A 20,550-nucleotide genomic window follows, 5' to 3' on the forward strand; every position below is an offset into this window, starting at 1 on the left:
TGAATGAGGGATGCAACTAATTGAGTGGGTCAGAAATACGGAAAAACAGACTGAAAATTTTTGACAAATTTGCGTGCAATTAAAATAATAATGCAATTTGTTCCGCAAAAAATAATTAAGTTAAATTTTACATGGACCAGCCATCAGGGCAACAGAAAAGACCTTTACACTGCGATTGGCCGCTTTTTTTGTCCTCGTGCAGTATTCGTCCAATAATTAGCCAACGACGGTCTGATTTTAAGAATTCGGACTGAACAGTTTCATAGTAACGAAGATTAAGTGCGTTTTAATTAAAATATGAAACCTTTTAAACCCTTCATGTCCTTTCTAAATTGGGAAAAGTTGCTAGAGTCCGCACGTAAATGGAATCTCAAGTGAAATGTTAAAATCTGTTCGAGTGAGGCTGCGCAGCAACAATCGCGAAAGGAAAATGAAGCGAAATGTCAGACTTACATCGACTATCACTCCAGGCAGCGTGAAGATCTGCACCTGCGGCCTTTCTTGCGGTACATATCGGTAGAACTCGTTGCCGTCTTTGTACCACTTGACCGAGTAGAGCGGCTCCTGTCCTAGGTCGTATTTGCATTCTAACCGTGCGCTCTCGTCTCGGGCTATGTGCTTCGGGATGCGCACCTCCATCAGCTGAATACTTATTGCACCTGAAATCACAAGAAGCAAAAATCAACTCTACGAAGAGCAGGCAAAACTGTTATTCGCGTGTCAAGGACCAACAGCGGAAAGAGCGACACGCGTCGATGATGATTTCATTCATGGGATTAGTCGGCGGCGGCGGCGAGAGGCTCTTTCACCAAGTGCTGCCTCGAGTGAGAATGTGTCACTGCACGGCCTGCTCGCTCGCCTCGAGCACCGCACTTCATTTCACTTCCCTCTCGATGGGACTCAATCCTCTCTAGCAAATCACGAACAGCAGTAGGTGTATTAGCCCTGATTTCGAGGCAAAAAGTGAAATGCGAGTAAAAAATGAGGACAGCTTTTGCAGCGGCTGCGAGATAAAGATATCTCATATCCGCCCCTTTGCGATTTATCTCGAAAATAGAGAGAATTCACTCAGCCAGTGCTCTAGAGTAGATGCATCCCTCGTGATACGGGTGGTCCATCACTTTTACGCTGTTATATATTGCAAATTTATGCGCCATAAAAAGTTTTTCGGCCGGGTGCGCTGCTAGTATTGATTCCGACAGTGACTTTATGCGCTCTCCGACATAAATCGGCAGTCCGCGTAGTTATATACTGAGTTTGGCGAGTAGCAAGATGTACGCCGTATGTGATTATGAATATATAATGGCAAGAGCGGAAAAAGATTGCTCACGACGCGTAAATGGCTTTGCAGTTTTGCCGCTAGAAGACTCACCCATTGGCCATTAAATATTGACACGCATTTTGCAGCAAAATGCGAACGTGTGCGTCTGCTTGCAAATAGAGTTTTACTCGACAGTTGATTCATGGCACTACACATACTCGTGGCTCATATTGCAGTGAACGCCCCTCGTATGGCTTTTTAAGAGCTTTTTTCAAAGGATTAAGTTTGTAAATAAAAGTAGTATGCTGAGTTACGTAATGGAAATGTTTTTTAACACACGCAAAAATGCGAATTCATTCAAAAAATGGATTTTAATCAATAAGGGGTATGTTACTGATTATGTACCGAAATAACTTGTTTGGTGTTACCAAAGTCTCTCATTAGCAGAAGTCGCGCCGTGAGCCTCGGGGCCGCGCGTTATGTGCTGCTGTAAAAATATTGTTTCACTTTTAATGACACAGCGCGAGCCTCTGTTTGCAGTCGGGTTATATTTGTTTAATTTTTGGCAAACAAGAAGCTCGTTACGAGTCCCGCAGGAAAAAACAATTTCTCGAGAATCTCGCACGGCGGAGAGATGTTCCGGCTTGTAATAAAAACGCGAATAACGGGCACATCCAAGAATTCAACGCACGACAACGACTCTTCTGCAGCTCGCATTTTTGAAAATAAACACGGAAAGGGTGGAGAAAGGAAAATAAAATAAAACCGAGTCAAAAGAATTTCTCCGCCGCTGAAATGCATTGTGTTTGCTATTCTTTTTCGACCTCTACAAACAGCAGCACGGTGGCAGTGGCGGCGAGGCAAAATCTTTTTATGTCTGTTTTTACTGCTTAATTATACGGGTCGCTTGCAAAAATTGCGCGCAAGAGAGAGCGAGAGAGAGAGAGCAAAAATCCTGCCGAAACACACGGGCTTTTCCCTCTCGCTTGTGTTTCACCGCACTACGGTGTGCAAGCGAAATTAACAGCGGCGTCAATTATTCACCTGGAAGTGTGCGCTGAAAAATTTTGTCCCGCTCGCGCAGAAACAGCCGGTGGAGAGTTTCCGGCACGCTCTGCCAGACTTTTTGGGGACACACAGTCGAATGCAAAGCCAATGAATTAGAGCGTCGTAGCAAAGTTCCATCGTTAAAAATAACATTTAGTTCTGGAGCTGCTGTACGAGCACCGCCGCAACTGTTTCATTTGTCTTGGGAAGAAGTAAATATTGCCCGAAGGATAAAACCTCCGGTTTCTGATTGCTTCCAGCGAAACTTGCGATAAAACTTTGTGCAATGGCAATTCGGCCGATCCCGAGTCAATTAAGAAGTGCGGTGGGTGAATGCTCAGACGCCTTGTCAACTTGCGGAAAAGTAAAGTGAGCACATTACTCTCGTTTCCGGCGACGGAACGAGAGAATCTTCGCTGCAAACCCGGCCGCAGAGAGCAAACTACTTTATTAGGTATAATTGGCTCGTCGGGGTACTTTGCACAAACTTTGCTCTTTTTTCACACAACTCAAATAAAACGGAAGAGCGTGTGTCGGAAAGTTGTGCTCTCCCTGGCGCTCTCTCGCTGTCTTTGTCGCCGCGCAGCTCTCGCAATACTCCCAAGGTGCAGCACCGCACTACTGCTACTTTTTTTCCGGGCAGCATCTGTCGCACGCGGGCGGCGATGAAAAAGCGTTGTAATATTGTTGTCTATTGTACGGCCTCTTCCAGGGTCCCCGCGGATCAGAGACAGGAAAAGAACTTGTGACGCCTAGCTGCGACGACGCACCTCTCTTCTCTACCCTGCCTCTGTTTCTCGGAAATATGGCCGAGGACCCACTTGCTTGCTATTCTTTTTATTCATTGTTCTCACTTGTAACTTTGAACGCGGCATGCTTTTAGCAGAAACTAAGGGAAACTGTAGGTGTAAAACTGAAATTACGGAAGATGAGGAATTTAATTCTATTCGAGAGATTCGCATTGTTAAGGCATTCTTCACAGTTTCTATGCAATGGGAGATATTTGAGCTTTTCTGGGATTTAATCCAATTTTAGAGATGGTCAAGTGAGTGTCTCGAAATGCTCAAATAGCTGGCAAGAGGCACCACTAGCTGGTTTTCGCTCCTTCCAGCGAAATTCTGGACGAATGTCTGGCGTTTCAATCAAAGCAAAGTATGGAGAGGCGCAAAGATGGCCGCATTGAGCACCAATGGCTCCATTTTATCCGCTCTAGGTGGTGCTATTGGGATCTAGTGAGCTCATAGTCCACGGGAAATGCTGGACAGAAGTAAAAAAACAAAAACAAAAACTGCAAACCAGTCAAATGCTGGTCGACTCCTGGAGGTTCGATGCAGTGCGGAAATAGTTTGAATAGCCATAATGAAAGGAAAAGCTCAATTCATCATCATCATTTGTTGTTTAGCCTAATTTTTAAGGAAAAAACGTTTCATTTTTTAGTCTGAAATGAAAGGTTTTACAAACATGCTTCTCCGTAAGCCAAGACGTGCTGTGTGGCAAAGCTCACTTTGCAACACAAATGACGATTTTGAGCAGGAGAAAATCAAAGAGTGTGTTTCAGCGAGGGAGCAGTGGAAGTGGAGTGGCGCTTTGTCTGGCAACACATGTCATTATTCCGCGACCGCTTTGCGAAAATAAAAGCAAGCCGAGGAAGAGACGAGGCAGAGCACGCGACAACTAGGTGTTGCAAAGCAGCGTGACACAAGGGCCTTTGAAAAAGCAGAACTCCCAAAGCTCTAAAGAAATTCCGCCCTTCAATTTGACGCCGAAAAAGAAGACGACGAGAAGAAAAGAAGTAGCGGGCGTGCGTCAATCAATTTGCAAAAAGCAGCAAGCGCTCTCTCTCTCTCTCTCTCTCTCTCTCTCTCTCTCTCTCTCTCTCTCTCTCTCTCTCTCTCTCTCTCTCTCTCTCTCTCTCTCTCTCTCTACTATATTTTTGTTGCGCACATTCTTCGGCTTTGTTGAAAGTTTGCAGTGAAAAAGCCGCCGCCGACTGTAAATGAGGTAGTTAAAAACACTGCCAAATCGACAGCCGAGAGTAAGATTGCGCTTCCTTTTTACCTAATAGTGTTTTTGTAGCGTTCGAGCATAAACAAGATGCGCTCGCTTCCTTTCCCACATTTCCTTTGCTGCACCCACAACTTTTCTTTATTTTTATCCCTAACAACCAACAACAATATTTTCCGCTGCAAAGTTTCCGTTCCGCTTTTCAATGTACTGAAAAGTTTTCTTCCAATAACATGCCGATAATGCAGCTGCGGCGGCGGCGGCGGAGGCGGAAACTATAGTAAAAAGAAGAAGAGGACTTGGTTGGGTACCTGACCAAATTGCCAATTGCTAATTAACATTCTGAACAAAAACAGAGGAAATAGGAGCGCTGAACCTCTGCTCGTGAGCCCGATCGAGCCGCGCTGAATATGTATTTCGCAACCGTTTATATTTTCACCGCGATTATAGCAGCGGGAGGCCAAACAACCCGAAACCTCGCCATCGCGGTCGAACTCGTCAAATTTCCTGCCTCGAATAAACCGCGGGATTGGGGGGAAAATCACCAGGTGAGCTATTCGAAGCACAGCTTGACTCCGCTTCCCGCGCAAAAGGTGAACGCGTGTGTGAAAATTTTGACGCCTTATTATATGCGCCGAGCGGCACCTTCTTACCTTTCATAAAAATTTCAACGCCTTTTTCGCGTTATTTGGCGCGCTCGAGCGAATTTCCACTCTCGCCGTGAAATATTTACAAGAGGGTGTATGTGAACAAACATTTTCGCCCGGCGTGAATGAACGCGTGTATGACATTGCCACGCGCGCCAGCCAAAATCCTGTCAGCGTGTTGTGCAGCTGCTGTCAGATTTTATTTGCCGCGTGCCACCTAAAATGTGTGTATCAGAATTTTGTGAAACGCAAAGCGAAAAATGATGGTTCGCATTTTTCATTCGTACTACAATGCCTGTCCGGAGTGGAAAGTTTGCAGTCGAACAAAAAGTTTCTTCTATTTCTCCCCAGTTTCGATGAGATCTGCTAACGAAAATTTCAATCATATTCAGAGTGAATTATTTTAATTAAATCCACTGCCTGGAAGGCCTGTGATGTTTTACTAGGAAAATGAAAATTAATTTTTGATATTAGTTTATTGAAGCATTGTTTTGATTTACGTCATAATGGCAGCTCGGCCTGGGGTGTATTATTTGTTTTTTCTTTCCCAATAAAAGTAGATCTAACTGGTAATTAGTAATTATTCTAACAGTTAGGGCACAATTTGATCCTTAGAGTCCAATAAATAAAATCATACAGTTTTTGCCTCGTAATCATTCTTAGATTACATCTCCCTGTAAGCAGCCTGATTGAATTTCTTGCTGTGTGATGTATATTTCCATTTCTCAAGGGACATTTTTAATTTTGTCTGATGCACGTGCAATATTCGCGGAAAGCCATTCATAACAATCGAGCACCGTTCGATCGGAAGGCAATTTGCAAAGGCAAATGCAATTTTCTCTCTGACAGGGCGCAGGTGGGCACCGGTTGGCCTGCTTTTCTGCTTTTTTCCGGCTCGGCTCATTGCCCAAAAGGTCCGACTGACTGAGTGACTGACTTTGCTCGGCAAAAGCCACGCTTTTTCAGCGACACACACACAACACACTCACAATATTTCTCCGTCTACTAGTCCTTTTTTTGTCCGACGGCCTAATATAATTTGCCATAATGGAAGCCATAACTGGTGGTGCTGCGCTCCCTCTCCACGGCAACGGCAAATAATCAAATATAAAAGCTGCAGGTTGTTATTTGGCTGCTGAAATTCGGTGTTTGGATTCTGCTGTTTGCTATCACGCTCAACAACGTGATTGCAGCCATTATTATTATTTTGTTTGTCCGTGTGTCCCAGGCATGAGCGTTGTTATGGCTTATTTTCGACGGCACACTTTGATTGATGCTGCTGCGCGTTTATTGACGAGCTCACTGAATCTGGTGTTTACGCGTGTTTTAACGGGACGACCCTGATATTTAAATTTCAAGTAAATAAATCTTTCTCAGAAACAATGCAAAGTAAACTTTCGCCGGAGGAAGCGTTGTTCGCTCTGACGTGTCAAATTTTGTTCGGTTTAACTTTCAAGTGCAAAATTTATTCTTCAAACTTGCCATGAATGGGACCGTTCTCGGAAAAGAAGATACTATAGAAGTTGCGAATTTAAGCAAGAAGGATTCCGTCGCGCCGATAATTCACCGGCTATCAAATAATCCAGCTGCAGAAGTTTCAGATACACAGAGCGAGCAAAAGAAGTGGCCCGCAAGTAGAGAAAGGTTTTTTCCTCTTTCTTTCCGACTTGGGTGCATAAAAATTAAGAGAGGAAGTGTGAGTGTCTGCCTGAGACAGATAGCTGGCGAACTTTTGCAAAGAGTTTCCTCTCGAAAAGCCACACGCTGCGACTCCATTTTCCTTCTCCGTGTAGAATAGCATTAAAAAGCTGCAAGACGCATTATTTTTACATAAAAATTTACCTCCAGCTGTGAATTATTTTCACAAAAAGTACACTTATACTCAGCAGCGGCACAGACCTTGATGGAAAGTGCGTGTTCGTGTCCCCGCACCCCTGCCGCGACGAGCGGAAGGAAAATCTATTTCGCTCTCGCACCACACACCGTTTGAAAAATACATTCGACCTAGCACTTAGTGTGCTGCTCATTAAAAACCTCTTCCCTGTTTCTTTGACACACTTGCGGCCGAGTTTGGAGACGCAATTTCGTCGAGTTGGAGCGGAAAAGTAAAACAGAAACTACCGAGCGTGTGAGCGAGCGAGCGAGCACAGGAAACTTGGCAAATCTATTTCCAATATGCGTCAAGCGAAAATGGATAATTTGATGTGATTACCATGTTTGCCGAGCGGGAAAGAGGCAGGTTAAGTAGATCCACAAGTTATCAGCGGGCGCAGCAGCAGCCGAGTCAACATTGTTTAAAAGTTCGCCAGCCAATAAGTCAATATTTTTTGTTGGTTTTTGGTCTTACTCCGCTGACTGGCAACTGGCTCGATATTTTTTCTTTCGAGAACGCCAGAGGTGAAAAAGAAGACGAGCCAAGTTTCTTTCGCTCACAAGTTTCTGTGAGCCGCGGCTGCCGCTTTTTGGGTTTTAGCCTGTCAGTTACAACGGAAAAGCGGCAGAGTATTAAGAATAAGGTTAAAAATCATTAACTTTTAACACTGCGGGCCATGTTCAGCTAGCTGCGGCATTTACTTTTCACCCGACTGCCGGGCTCAAAAAGAATTTTTGTATTCCGCCGTGCTGAATGCGAGGAGCGGCGGTGGCACCGGCACGTCTCCGCTCTTGACGGATTGCGCCTCTGCTCTGAATGCCAACGCGAATTGTAAAATTTTCAGAAATTGAAAGCGCGCACACGGGCACATTTAATGCCAACCCGCTGCGCTCGAGCTCATTAATATAGATTCCAGGCGGTGAAGACGTTGCGTCGGAGCCGATTTTCGGCATAAAACTTCACGAAAACGGCCCTCGGTGATGGCGGTCTGAGCAATCTCGAGGCAAAATAGCGTCTGCTGCGGCACGGCGCTGGCGGCGAGAGGCCTGCTCATCTCCTCCAAGTGCACACACTCACGCTAGCTATATATAGTAGGAAGCAAAAACTGCGGTCATTAGAGCGAATTGAAAATTATCAGCGGCTAAATTGACTGCTCATCCTTGCCTTTTTACCTCTTAATTTGAAGAGCATCTCGGATCAATTCGGAATTGGCTGCTCTTGAGAAGAACAGCTAATTTGCTTGATTCGATCCCAGCGCAGCTCTCGACCGTGCGCTGGTCGCTGAACGGAAAAAGACCTCAGGGGTCATGCCCAGGGCCGGACTGGCCAAAACACAACTCTGTTCGTACCCGCTCAAACCGTTAAACAAGTTAACTTGAACTTAAATGTGAAAATAAGCTTATATTTTCATTTAAAAAACATTTAAATTTACCCTCCACCAAAATGAACAAGCGAAACCGCAGAGGTACGGCCTTTTGACCCCAGTCCGGCCCTGGTCATGCCTTTAATTAGACACGCATTCAATTCCCACCGCGTCGGTGAGTTTCTGAGAAGAGCTAATTTTCACGGCAGTGGCGAATAAGTGTGTCTTAAATCAAGATAGCTTACGCGTTGGCTGAATAACGCGTAATTGAAAATTCTCACTCGCTCACTCGCTAACACGCGAGTGGCGGAAGAAAAGCGAGTCGCTTTTACGAGACAGCCGGGCCGGCAGGCAAATTGCACTGACACATTAGGCCTACATCAATAATAAATTATTTTTATCGCCTTCTTATGAATGTGTCGGGTTGATATACGGCTCCTTTCCGCCGCAGTACTAATGGCGGGCCAGCTGCAGACGGCGGACAAATCTTGATTTACGCGCCACTGCTCGGCGTTAATGGCGAAACAGGTGCGTCGTTTAATTGTTCTGCCGAAAACAAGCCCCCGGGCGAAGCCTTTGACGTAAATGCGTTTCTGTTCAAGGTGTACGCGCGCGTGTTTGCAGTCTCGCCCGGCTCGCCGATGTGACTGTCATATATCACCCGCGCGCCGAGTGATGCATAATTAAATAAGCGCGCGCGTGTATGTGTGCAGCAACCGCGCAATTGTAAATAATACTCGGGCACCCCCCCCCCCCCCGGCATCCAGCTGCGGGCAACTCTGCAGTCGGTTTGCATGGTTGGGTGGCCTGGCCGGGCTAGGCGGGTGCGCGCGTCCCGATGTGTAATAAATTAACCTGCTGCACGTCAAAGTGCGAGGTGCGTGCGAGGGAGGCGCGCTTTTGAGTGTTTGCCTATTTCTGAAGGATCCGCAAACACTCGACAGGCTAATCCACGGATATTCTGCGAATTTGCGGGTTTGGTTGTTTTTGCAGTTTGGCGTTTACTTGTTTGTAATTTGTATTAATTTCAGGAGGGAATTTCACGTTAGAAAGTTCCTTGCGAGAGCAAATGATATGACAAAAATAGATTGGAAACGGAGACAGATTCTTGGAAATTAGGAACGCGTGGGAGAATAGAATGTCGTGGTTCTTGGGGTTTACCAACGTTGGCAGCAAACATCCCTTCGTGCCTTAGCACAAATGCACTCGGAGAGCGCGTCATTGAATTGTGCAGAACGTATAGCGCGTGGCGGTCAACAAACAATTCCCAGGAGTGCGAGAGTGGTAATAATTATTTGCCTTCGCTCTGTGCCAACCGAAGCTGAATCGCAATTGCGAAACGTGGTTTGCGCCTAGTCCCGTCGTGTCTCGCGAAATTACGGCTCAGGTGCTTTCGCTGCAGTGTCTGCGGCAGCTCGGCAGGAGAAAAAGACAAATATCTTCCCTTTTGACGCCTCGCTGCAAATTCCTCTCGAGCGGCGCGTGTTGTGTGCGATTCGCTCGCATCACTCACTCACTCACTCAGCCTCGTCTCCTCTTATTTAATTTAACCGCGCGGTCTGTTTAATTTACATCCACAGACGAGCGGGATCTTGAAGGGGATTGGTGCAGGGCAACGAGAAAAACATCCGCGCAGCGAGGAAATTGCGGAGAAAACAGAAGCTGTCAAAAATTCGTATGCACCTTGATAAATTTTTAATCTGGCAGAGACGGAGAGCTGGCAGGAACAGGTTTTGAATGGCGCGCCCGCCATTGGGAATTGATGGTCGCACAGCAGGAAAGCTTGCTCAGCAGCTAGCTCTCTTTGGTTTTCCTCTCGTGCTGCTGAATTTTGGCTTAATAGAAAGTGGATTGATTTTGATTAGCATACTGACTGGCTGCGTTATATCGGCGGTGGCAGCGGCGCGCGGTACGTGGCGAAATTGCATATCAGCCGGCGGAAAAATAAAGCCAGACTGAGCGAGAGGCAAAAAAGCAATCAGGCCGAGCAACCTTTTAAATGAGATAAAGTTGCTAAGGGGTATCTTTTGCGCCATCCATCAAGCAGGCAATAACCAATCAATCAATTTGTTCCATACCACGCGCCAAGTTTTTCCACTCGACGCCTGCCGCTCTCCCGGCGCCCGGCACGCTGGCTGGCCCTTTTTATTAATATAGAAACTGCCACTTGCAAAAAGAAACACACGCGCCGCCAGGCCAAAATGCATGTACATACATAGCACGCAAAAAGTGGCACGAGACCGAGAGAGCGGCAAAAGGGATGCTGTATCGACAGCGAAGTGTGTGTGCGCGCAAAAATAAACGTCCTTTGCTTTTGGCAAAATGCTCGTGTTAAATCCACACCAGCGTAAAATACATCCGACGAAAGGGAAGTGTGCTCTTTGACTTCCTAGAGTCAACTTTCGTTTAATTTTATTGCCATTTTGTTTGTATTTTATATCAAGTCACGAGACTTCATCTTAATTTAAAGTTTTTCATTAAAAACACATTACCCTCAGGCTATATCATCGTCTCAGGTGAGCAAGCAATCATATCTTTCTACATTTTTCCTCCTCTCTTGGGAAAATTAATAAAATGCCCATAAATCTCCTATATTGCTTTGACACTCCAGAGAGAGTAATTAGATTCATATAAATATATTGCTCGCATTTTGATTGGTTGTTAAATTAGCAAAAATTATTATTTCAATTACTGTCACTGAGTTGATCGCTAAAGTCGTGACATTCGGAAGTGAAATGAAATTCATTATTGCGCACTCCAGTTGTGTAATTAATGCGAGCAAAGTACTTTTAGCCAATTATATTCACATCGCAGCAACTTGTCGGCCGGCGAAAAGCGTGTGCCCGCAACGAATTACACATTGTAACGTGCCCGTTCGTCACTGGGACGGCTTTGCGCCCGCCCGCCCAATTTAGGTGAGTTTTGTCGGCAGGCCGTTGCGACCAGGCACATCATTAAAATTTAGGGTTTCGCTGGCCAAGCAGCAACTTTTTACACCCTCGCCGAGCAACCCTTGACGGCAGGTGTTGCTTAATAATGCATTCGACCCGAACACAATGTCATTTTAGCCCAGCATCCAACAAGTTGTGCGTATTTAGCCGGGATGCTCGCCGCGAAGCCATAAAGCATTCCGAATGTCGCACATAGCTCGGCCAAAGACGCCGCAAAGCATCCAGGATTAGCCAATTACACTCCCGGGCGAGCTCATAATTTTTGCGACTCTCTTTCTCCGGATAAAACGGCCGCTCTCCAAATAAATTCCGCTTTCTCTCTCTCTCTCTCTCGCTCTGCGAAATGATTAATTAATATGCCGGCAGATCCAATTAATGCGCTCAAAGTGGCTCTTCTCTTGTGCAGCACACACACAGAGAGGATTTAAATTAGTCATATTTTCTGCCCACCACCGGATTTATTTGAACGTTAAATTTTTGGTTCGTTTTCAGGGCACCGCTATTATTGATGCAATTACAGCGCGTGTGTGGGGTAGGGTCGAAGGCAGAGAAGAGCAAAAAAATCTTCTCGCGGGCGGGAAATGAGCGCGGTCTAGTGGAATCAATCTTTTTCACTTGCTCGGCGAGCCGAGATTGTCCACACAAGTTGCTCCTCTCGTATCGTCGGCAACGCGTCGACAGAGTGAGCACTTTATAATTTATTCCATCTCGTCAGCATATTGTCGTCAGCAAGGCGCAGGGCAGGTTTTACTATTATTGTGCAGTGATGGTCTGCCCCGTGGGCCTTCTTAGAGAGCTCTTACGTTATGGCTGCCGCCCTACGTGTCCTTTCGCATCCATAAAGTCTACCCTTTACCTTGAGTCCCGGCCGGGCGGGCGGGCGTGCGGCGACCAACCGACGACCCCTTTCAATGCAAACTAGCCCGCGTGGAGAACACTTACGCCCGCCGTCACGCTGCCGACGCTGCATTTCGGCGCCGAGACAAAAACACCGGCCAATCTCCTGGGCGCGCATGCAAATTTGAATTTCTGATCGATTTTCGCCCCACATTTGCCTGCGCGCGAGTGTCAATGTCCGAATTTATCATTCTCAGGCACATTTGCATCTGAAAGGAGAGAATTCATTCCTTTTTTTCCCGCTGCGAAACGGCCCGTACTGCGAGAACGGCAAAAATGCATTTTGCTCATGTTTATTCAGGTGTGGTTGGCTTGCTGGCAACGAGTAGACACACTTACTCACCTCGAGGCCATTATATATTTACACTATTGACAGGCAATATGCAGTAAAAAAGGCAGATGCCAAGCCGTACAAGAACTGTATTAGATCCATTCACCCTCGTCTCCTCCCCGTTCGTGTGTTATATAGAGATATCAAGCCGCTTTTATTGCAGCTGATATCGAGATGCAATGACGAATGCACTCTCCCACTGGCATACACGCCCTCTCTGCCTCGCTGTACATGCATACACACACACACACACACACCTAGGCGCACTCGCGCATATGTGTGCCGCACGATATGATGCAGCATAGAGTGCAGCCAGCGGTAATTTAGTTTTATCGCGTGTTTTACGTTTAGTTGCTCTCTTCCGAGCGACACACCGAGACGATCTATCTATTGCACTCTTTGCTATTTGCACCGCGGCTAGATAACGACCGTTTTATTTGCGCATCCCGCGCATCTGGCACCACGGTTACCGAGATTTCGTCTGTTGATCGACACGCACATCATAACACGGCTCATGTCTGTTTTAAAAATGGTAAAAAAGCATTAGTAATTTGAATTTGACTCGGATGTAAAATTGATCGGTGTTTTCCTGTTCAAATACAAAAATGGTTATTTCATTGTTTCTCATCTTTTTGGAACATTTATTTCATTCGGAAATGGACCAGCCCGTTGGCTCGCATTGTTAAAGTATTCCTTAACTGAAGTTACAAGGCAATTGGAGACATTTGAGATTACGGAGATGGCAAATTGCTCAAAAAGCTCAACAGGCGGGTAGGAGGCGCCACCAGCTGGTTTTTGCACCTTTCCCGCGGCTTTAGGGACAAATGTCAATTTCAAGAAAAGACCTCGGTGCGGGGAGGCGAAATGATGGCCACGATTGGGTCCAAGCTGTGTTTTTGGGACCCACGGGAACTGCTGAGCAGGTTAAAAAAATTGAAGCCATGTTGAAAGGGATCCATAAAAATGGAGTTGGAATTGCGACATTTTTTCAATCAGTGAAAGTCAAGTTCAGCTCAGGAAACCACCAAAATGAGACTATTGCTTTTGGGCACCAATTACTGCGAGGTGGTCGACGTGTTAAAACGGAACGCGGGAACCATAACGTGATGTGGTAAGAGGGCTGACGTGAGTATGAAAGAGAAGCTTTACGCCACTCACTCCGTCATTTCGAGCCGGCATCACGTCCTCGGCGAAAATAAAAACAAGAGGCCGTTACGCAGCGTGGCCAATTAATTATTTTTTGTCGTGACCAAGCATAGGGAAGAAAGGAAAGTCACCCGACCCCAGATTAGGAAACAAGGCCAGAAGCCAGAGTGCGTGACATCTTGCTTTCATATTAAAATATCATCAAATTAGCCAACGAGGCGCCAGAGTTACAAGGTCTCGAACAGATTTTCACTAAAACACATTATTTTATAAAATTGAATTTATTAAATATTTATCGATCTATAAATAAACCCCACATAATTGAATCATCAGTGAAGGAGTTTATCAAATAAACGAGACTTAAAATTCATAATATTAAAAGAAACACAGTATTTGGTTTAAATTATTTCACCAATTTCCAGCCTTCCGCACAGTAAGCTTCCAGGATTTCCTCTTTCTGTCAGCGACCACATTGAAACTAAAATTAATAGTTCTCGAGAAGCTTTGATAGGGAGGAAGCAACTGACTTTGCGAAAAGGGAAAAAGGGAAATATTCAAATTTGATTTGGAGCGGCGCGTGGCCTCGATTGTCCCTGCGGCTTTTCACAGGTGCGGCAGCAAGGAAAGGAACGAGCGACGCCGGCGTGTGTGTCACTCTTTCTTGGCTTTTGGGCACGTCGTCCATCATCGTCATATGTCAAGCATCGACTGACTGGCTCACGTTATCGCGCGCACGCCCCGACAACTCAGCCTTGTGCAAATGCATGCTTATTCACATCTATCAAAAAGTGCGCGCACGTGTTTTATTCCGCTCCTTTCGACCCCTCGTTGTCCGCGTTGGAAAGGAAAACCGATTTCCACTTGTACTGCTCCACGCCATTGATGAAAGCAGCTTTTCAGAGAAGAGAGCAATGAAATTTTAACCGGAGAAATCGTGGTTGTGCCAAGGACCAGGAATCTATAATTATTTTTATCGCCAATGAAATCACTTGTGAGCCATTCCAATTTGATTTTCGTATCAAAGGGTTTACTGTGAGGTAGAATTCGAGGGGAGACTATACGTGAACTCGTTTTTTTTTTCGAATAATAACTTTCTTAGAAAATGTTCACTGGTTCAATGGGAGATGTCACCGTGAATTTTTAACAAGGCACATTTATTCGTTCGCACGGAAATGTTGAATGATCTGATCAATTCCTCATTTCATAACTTCTAGCAATTATAATAAGCATAAAGTGTGCGGATTTCACGAATATTTACTTTTCCCTACTTCAGTTCAGAACCTTCACTTTTAATTAATATTGTTTATTTATAGTAAAAAACAAAATATAATTACATTTGAGATGGTTGCAAACCCAAGAATGTGTTTTGTGCGTTCAATTTTCTGAAAGGATTGTTTGCATGCCACGCGGCAGAAAATTTTAATCAAAATTTTAATTCGCCAGATAATAACTAAAGCTCGTAAAGCGGCCTTGAGCGCACCTCCGCCACTTTTTATATTTTGAGCAAAGGCTGCTTGGCAAAAAGCGGACAGACAAATTGACTAGGCCTCGTGGAACACGTGTGTGGCGATAAACTGGCTCGCGCGCACAGCAGCGAATCTCACTTAATTGAAGTTTTACTGCCCCCGCGCTTAATTCTATTTTCACAAGTGCGCTCCCGGCGCGTTTAATTACCTTTCTGGCCGAAAGCACGGCTCAAAATTCAGGCGCCAGGAATCATCCGCGGCGGCGGCAGCGACGGCGGCGGAATATTTTACTCGCTCACTCGATGCCGGTCGGATTCAATTAGTGTGTGTGTGTGCGCATGCATGCATACGTACGTATACCCGAGTTTTATGGGAACATCATGTGCTGACATAAGATAATTACTCGCGTCGTGTTGTATTATTCCGAGTGATTCAGTTACATCATTTATCAGCGGCAGCAGCGAGAGCAGTTTTATGGCAAGAATTACTGCGTGCGAGGCGTGCCTGTTTTAATGCTTCTGCAGCGCGCAGGGGTAGTTAGCCCGCCGGCGAATAATGCAGCCTTTTATTGTTGTCATATTATCTCTCTATACTGCACAATGAAAATTGAAGCCCCTTTTGCACGCCAGGTGGGTGGGTCGGCCGACTGCCGAGCGGGCGGAAAAGCGGGCGGGGGGGCCTTCCCTGTGTGTTCGTCAATTTATATGCTTGCTCATGCTGCTCCACCTAGGGAAGTGAAAAATCGATTGGATTTTTTTCCATAATGGGTTGGAATTTCTCATCCCGTAAACGGAACGATTTCAATTGCGTTAATTGATTATAGTTTATTGTTTTATTCCATTAAGTTTCAAAAAATTCTAAAACCAATTTTAAAATACAATATTTGTATTTCTACAAAAAAAACACATCAAATAATTACATATCGAAAATGAATTAATTACTGGAATTTTAAATTAGAATTTTTTACAGTCCAACAATTAAGAACAATTAGTACATATTGTTGGCTTTTACAAGTGGTTCATTGAGTTCATTGTTTGTGAAACTTTTCAACAGATTATCACTAAAATCAGGATCAAGAAACAAAGTAATATTTCAGATTTCGCCAAATTCCCCGGTTTTTCAATACTTTTAGGCTTGATTTCCACCACTCCATCAAAAATCGTGTTAATTATGAGCCAAATTTTGCATCAGGGGAAATTAATTCTGATTTTCAAAAGGGAGACTGTGCTTCGGAGCAAATTTTTCGCAAATTTAACCAACACAACTTGAAAAATGTAATCTTTTCCCAATTTCCAGAGAATATATTAAAGTTACGGTAAAACGGTTTTCCTCTATTTTTCTGTAACGCTGACGTGTTCAACTGTTCTTCACGTCCCTATTGTTTCACTTTGCGCCAGATGCTGGAAAATAGGTAGCGTCGAGCTGTACATTGCGCGGAGAACAAGCGCCAGGGCAAACACCATTTTGGATGCGTACACATATGGTTACAGAGCGGAATTTCGACCGACTCTTTGCGTTTGCACCTCTGCATACCGTTCGTTTTGTTTGCTAGCGGGTGGAGGCAAACGCACACTTGTGTAGAGTGAAATGCTGGCAAAATTTTTGGCCCACTTTATAAACAGGCTTTGTGGTGCGCACACCGCGTAGGAAAATAATGATGCGAGTGTGGTGAATCACAGAAAGCAGCAAACAACGCCACTGAAATTTTTGTGCACTCTATCTCAACAGGTAGGGATTTTTCAGACGTGGGCGTTGATGTTATTTTAATTCAAGTGCGTTCAGAAACAATGGGCTGGAACCATACATACCCCTCCTCTGACATGGTCAAAAGTTTTAAAAATCAATCGACCCGATGTGCATATATTGGGAAGCACACAAACCTGCAACAAGGGAAAAGTAAAATATAGCGAGCTGTGTTGGTTTTGTTGTAATATTTTTAGCTTAGAAATTTCTGAAAACAAAGGATTTTAAACAAACAAAAAATGCCGATGTCCATGTAGAGCTGTGAGCGACGAACAAAAACCCAACACCATTTTTCTCTGAACAAAAGCCAGTGAAATTTCCGACAGACACGCCGGACAGCTTTACGCTCAGCGATTTGAGTCAAATTGACGCGATCATTGCCGTGTCATCAGCTGCCGTCGGCGCGTCGACAATTTTGAACTGCGCTTTTATTGTTTCTTTTATGAATAGGCCGTTTAATTTCCTCCCCTGCGCTGATGAGCGGCGTTTAGTTTATTACACACGAGGCAAAACACGAGAGCGAACACGACACGCACCGCGTGTGCGGGCAACCGTATGTGCGGCTATTGATCACGGGCCGTGTATGCGTCATAAATCTTGAGATATTAATTGCACCAGTGGAGCGGCTTCATTAATTATACGTCCTAGGAAAATGTAGATACGTGCTGCGACGGCCCCACAGAGTGATTAAACAGACTAATCATTAATGCAGTTCGCTAATTATTTTCCTCCCGATCGAGCAGGAATTTCTGGTCTTGGGAACGGATACGTGCGGTGCCATATTTTAATATCCAAGCAGGGGAATGGTTTATTGCCAACTTCCTACAGTTCGTCAGAATAATTCACAAAGCAATTTATTTCACTTCTGCTTTGCTCACTATGAAATAAAATCAGACAGCCATGAATGAAAATCATATTTGCCCTAATTCCAACGGCTGGTCACCGCAGGGACGTGTTTGTTTGTTGTTTCGCACGACACCACAAGTATGCGGCAGACGCGACGATGAAGCCCAAATTCTAAACAAGCCGGCCGAAATTCTAAACAAGCCCTCAAAAGTTTTAAGGCAAATCTCTCTCTCTCCCTCTCTTATTTTCATTCGGCAGCACAAAGGGAAATTTAATCCATTAGTGTGCAAATGCTCGCGTCATGTCTCTCTTTGCGGCGTGTGCACATAATCAATATTTTGAGCAGCAGAGAAATGCGCTCAAACTTTGTCCTCTGCGGCCAACTTTTGTTTGTGGTCAGGAAACGACACTTATCTTACACAAGCGCGCGCCCCACACTCGAAAGTACCTTTATTGAGAGTGAACCTCTGCCGTGCAGCAGGCGTATTTCTGTTTGAGAGGAAGACCACCAGCACCAGCTCATAGGCCAATTGACATGCCTTTGTCGCTTTGACTCTAGTTGAATTTCCATAGTGAGACGCCTACACACAACAAGTTCCTTTCTACCAAAGGCACGTATCAACACAGCTATCTGAAATGCCTTGGTTGTTTTTGGCTGTCTGACGAATTGCTAATGCCCGGGAAAATATATCAGACACAAAAAAGCAAAACTCTTTTTTAAAAAATTTAAGCTTGACGTTCAAGAAACAGGGACGGACTTGATCTCAAGCTCTCAAATCTGCTGGGATCCACAAAAAATAATAAATATGCGAAAAATATTGGGCCTGGAGGACTGTTCCTCTCGAATCGATGGCGGACACGCCAATCAATGGAAGCACTCCCCGGAGAACTGCATTTTCGGGTTCGCAGCATTGAAAAGGGCATGAGACGCAGCCAAGCGGAATCGATTAAACTCTCCGGGCGGCTCGTCGTGTTTTGTGCGACCAACGTGCATGATAATATTTCCAGACAGACAGGGAAGAAGCACAATGAGGCACATTTTTGATTGTGACGCACATCACGGCGCGTGTTTGATTAGCGAACCCGTGTTTGCGTATTTCATTTGGTGCGCGCGCGCACACAAAGAGAACGACGAGCGAATAAAACCAAAAGAGCCAGACCCGCTGTTTAATCAGCATTGTTATGATTTCCATTTACGTTCGCAGCATTTTTGATATGCTGCATGTTTCTCATTTTCCGCTTTTCCAGCTGTTCTCACGTTTGCACTGCTTTTGTTGGTTCCCATTATATATACCCTCGTTTTATCTGATTTCCACGCAATTTGCTCGTTTCATCAAGTATTTAAAACATTTTAAGCTTGTTATCTAATTTCAGTGCTTAAAAATTAATTTGATGACGCTAATGTTTCATTTTCTAAGTGCAGCACTTGACAACGATTCAATTTTTTCGTTTCACCCATCCATGCAGCTTCTGCTTGTCATTTTTTGCTTTGGTCCGTATGTGATTTTCAAGTTTTGACTATGCCAATTGATTCTGGAGGGCAACTAATTCACAAAGTGGCGAAAATCAGCGAGAACGTAAAAAAATGTTTTTGGTCTGAGCCACAAGAACGCCAGAGACAGCGAAGTTACCGGTTCTCTGATTGGTCTAAGACCGAGACAAAGCGGCAGCCAGTGCAAGTAAAAAGGCAGGTTAGCGAGCAGCTAATTGTAAAACTTCTTGTTGCTGGCTGTCACCGTGGCGCTTCTGTCTCAATCTTAGCTTCGTTAAAAAGCCAAACCACTCCCTGCTCTGATTGGTCGCCGGCGTTTTTCAGGCACTTTTGCTAGGTACATACCACCAACTCCCAAGCTAACTGTTTCCCGACATGTTGTGTCGAATTGTCGACTGAGCGATTTGGCTGTTTAACCTAATTCGAATCCTTTGGCACTGTCAAAAATGAAAATCCAGTTCTACTTGAAAAATATGTTTATACGATTGCTTCATCAAGAGCCAGGGTTCGCGTTTCAATGGATTCAAGCACAATAATCTGCTCTAATAAAGCCATTAATCAGTCTTGATAACAATCATCGTAAGAGACCTCGGAACGATACGAAGACAAAACGCTGCCATGGAGTGTGATGATTATTAAACTTAATCGCCTCGAAGCAGACGCCGCGGCGGTTGGATTTCTCTGCTGGCAGTGCTCAAATTTTCGCCCATGCCGGGCTGCTGCGGCCTGAGAGAGTGATTATATTAAAACGAGATTAGAATTAATGAAACGAGCGCAGCCAGCAACCCATCCGACGAATGCACACCAGCCAAGGCATGAAATTCTATACTTGAAATCGGTCTTTGCGTGGGGAAACTTGGTCATTTTGAGGGATGACTTATCGCAAGATAGGCATGTAATAAATTGTGTCGGTCAGATTAATGTATTGGAACGTGTCGTAAAAGCAAGCGGTCGCCGGCTGATGACAAAAACGGCTAAGGGATGAGAAAAATTGCTCGTGCTCCATTGCAAAAGAGGCTATCGCAATAAAAGTCAATTGCCACGCGATTAATTTATAACGCTGCGCCGCGAATTACTCTCCTTGCAGCGCACTTACAACTCCATCTGCGAGGACGAGTGTTTCTGGCATGTTCAATAAAAGTGCTAACCGCAATCTATCGATTGAAAAGTATATTTAAAAAAACGCTCTTGCCTGAATCAATCAAATTTGTATTCCACTTCATTTCGAAAAAAAATCATTACAACATTGTAGGTTCGATCTGCTTTTGCAGCAGTTTGGCAAAGAATATCCTAAAGCCCTCTTTTTACTTTTTTTCTAATCCATTCATTCAGATTTATTTGCTTCACCCTTTGGTTTCATTTAATGCAGCATAATTGATTCACAATAAAATATATTGCCATCGCGAAGGGGGCTTGGCCCTCTCCTGCGTGCGAGATAATCTTAATTTACGAGTTTGCAAATAAAAATTCAGACCGGCTGAGA

The 20,550-nt window shown here is 44.8% G+C and overlaps 1 protein-coding gene across 3 annotated transcripts in view; it reads right to left on the bottom strand.

Annotated features, from left to right (window-relative positions):
- The window catches only part of LOC135941088 (cell adhesion molecule 2-like), a 140,582-nt gene that overhangs the window by 29,811 nt on the left and 90,221 nt on the right, over nucleotides 1-20,550 (bottom strand). For all 3 annotated transcript variants that reach the window (XM_065486370.1, XM_065486362.1, XM_065486379.1), the window contains one exon: nucleotides 454-659. In XM_065486370.1, coding sequence (XP_065342442.1) covers nucleotides 454-659 — 206 coding nt within the window. The remainder of the gene's footprint in view (nucleotides 1-453; nucleotides 660-20,550) is intronic.

The sequence above is a fragment of the Cloeon dipterum genome, chromosome 1 (assembly GCF_949628265.1).
Source record: "Cloeon dipterum chromosome 1, ieCloDipt1.1, whole genome shotgun sequence".
NCBI classification, from domain to species: domain Eukaryota; kingdom Metazoa; phylum Arthropoda; class Insecta; order Ephemeroptera; family Baetidae; genus Cloeon; species Cloeon dipterum.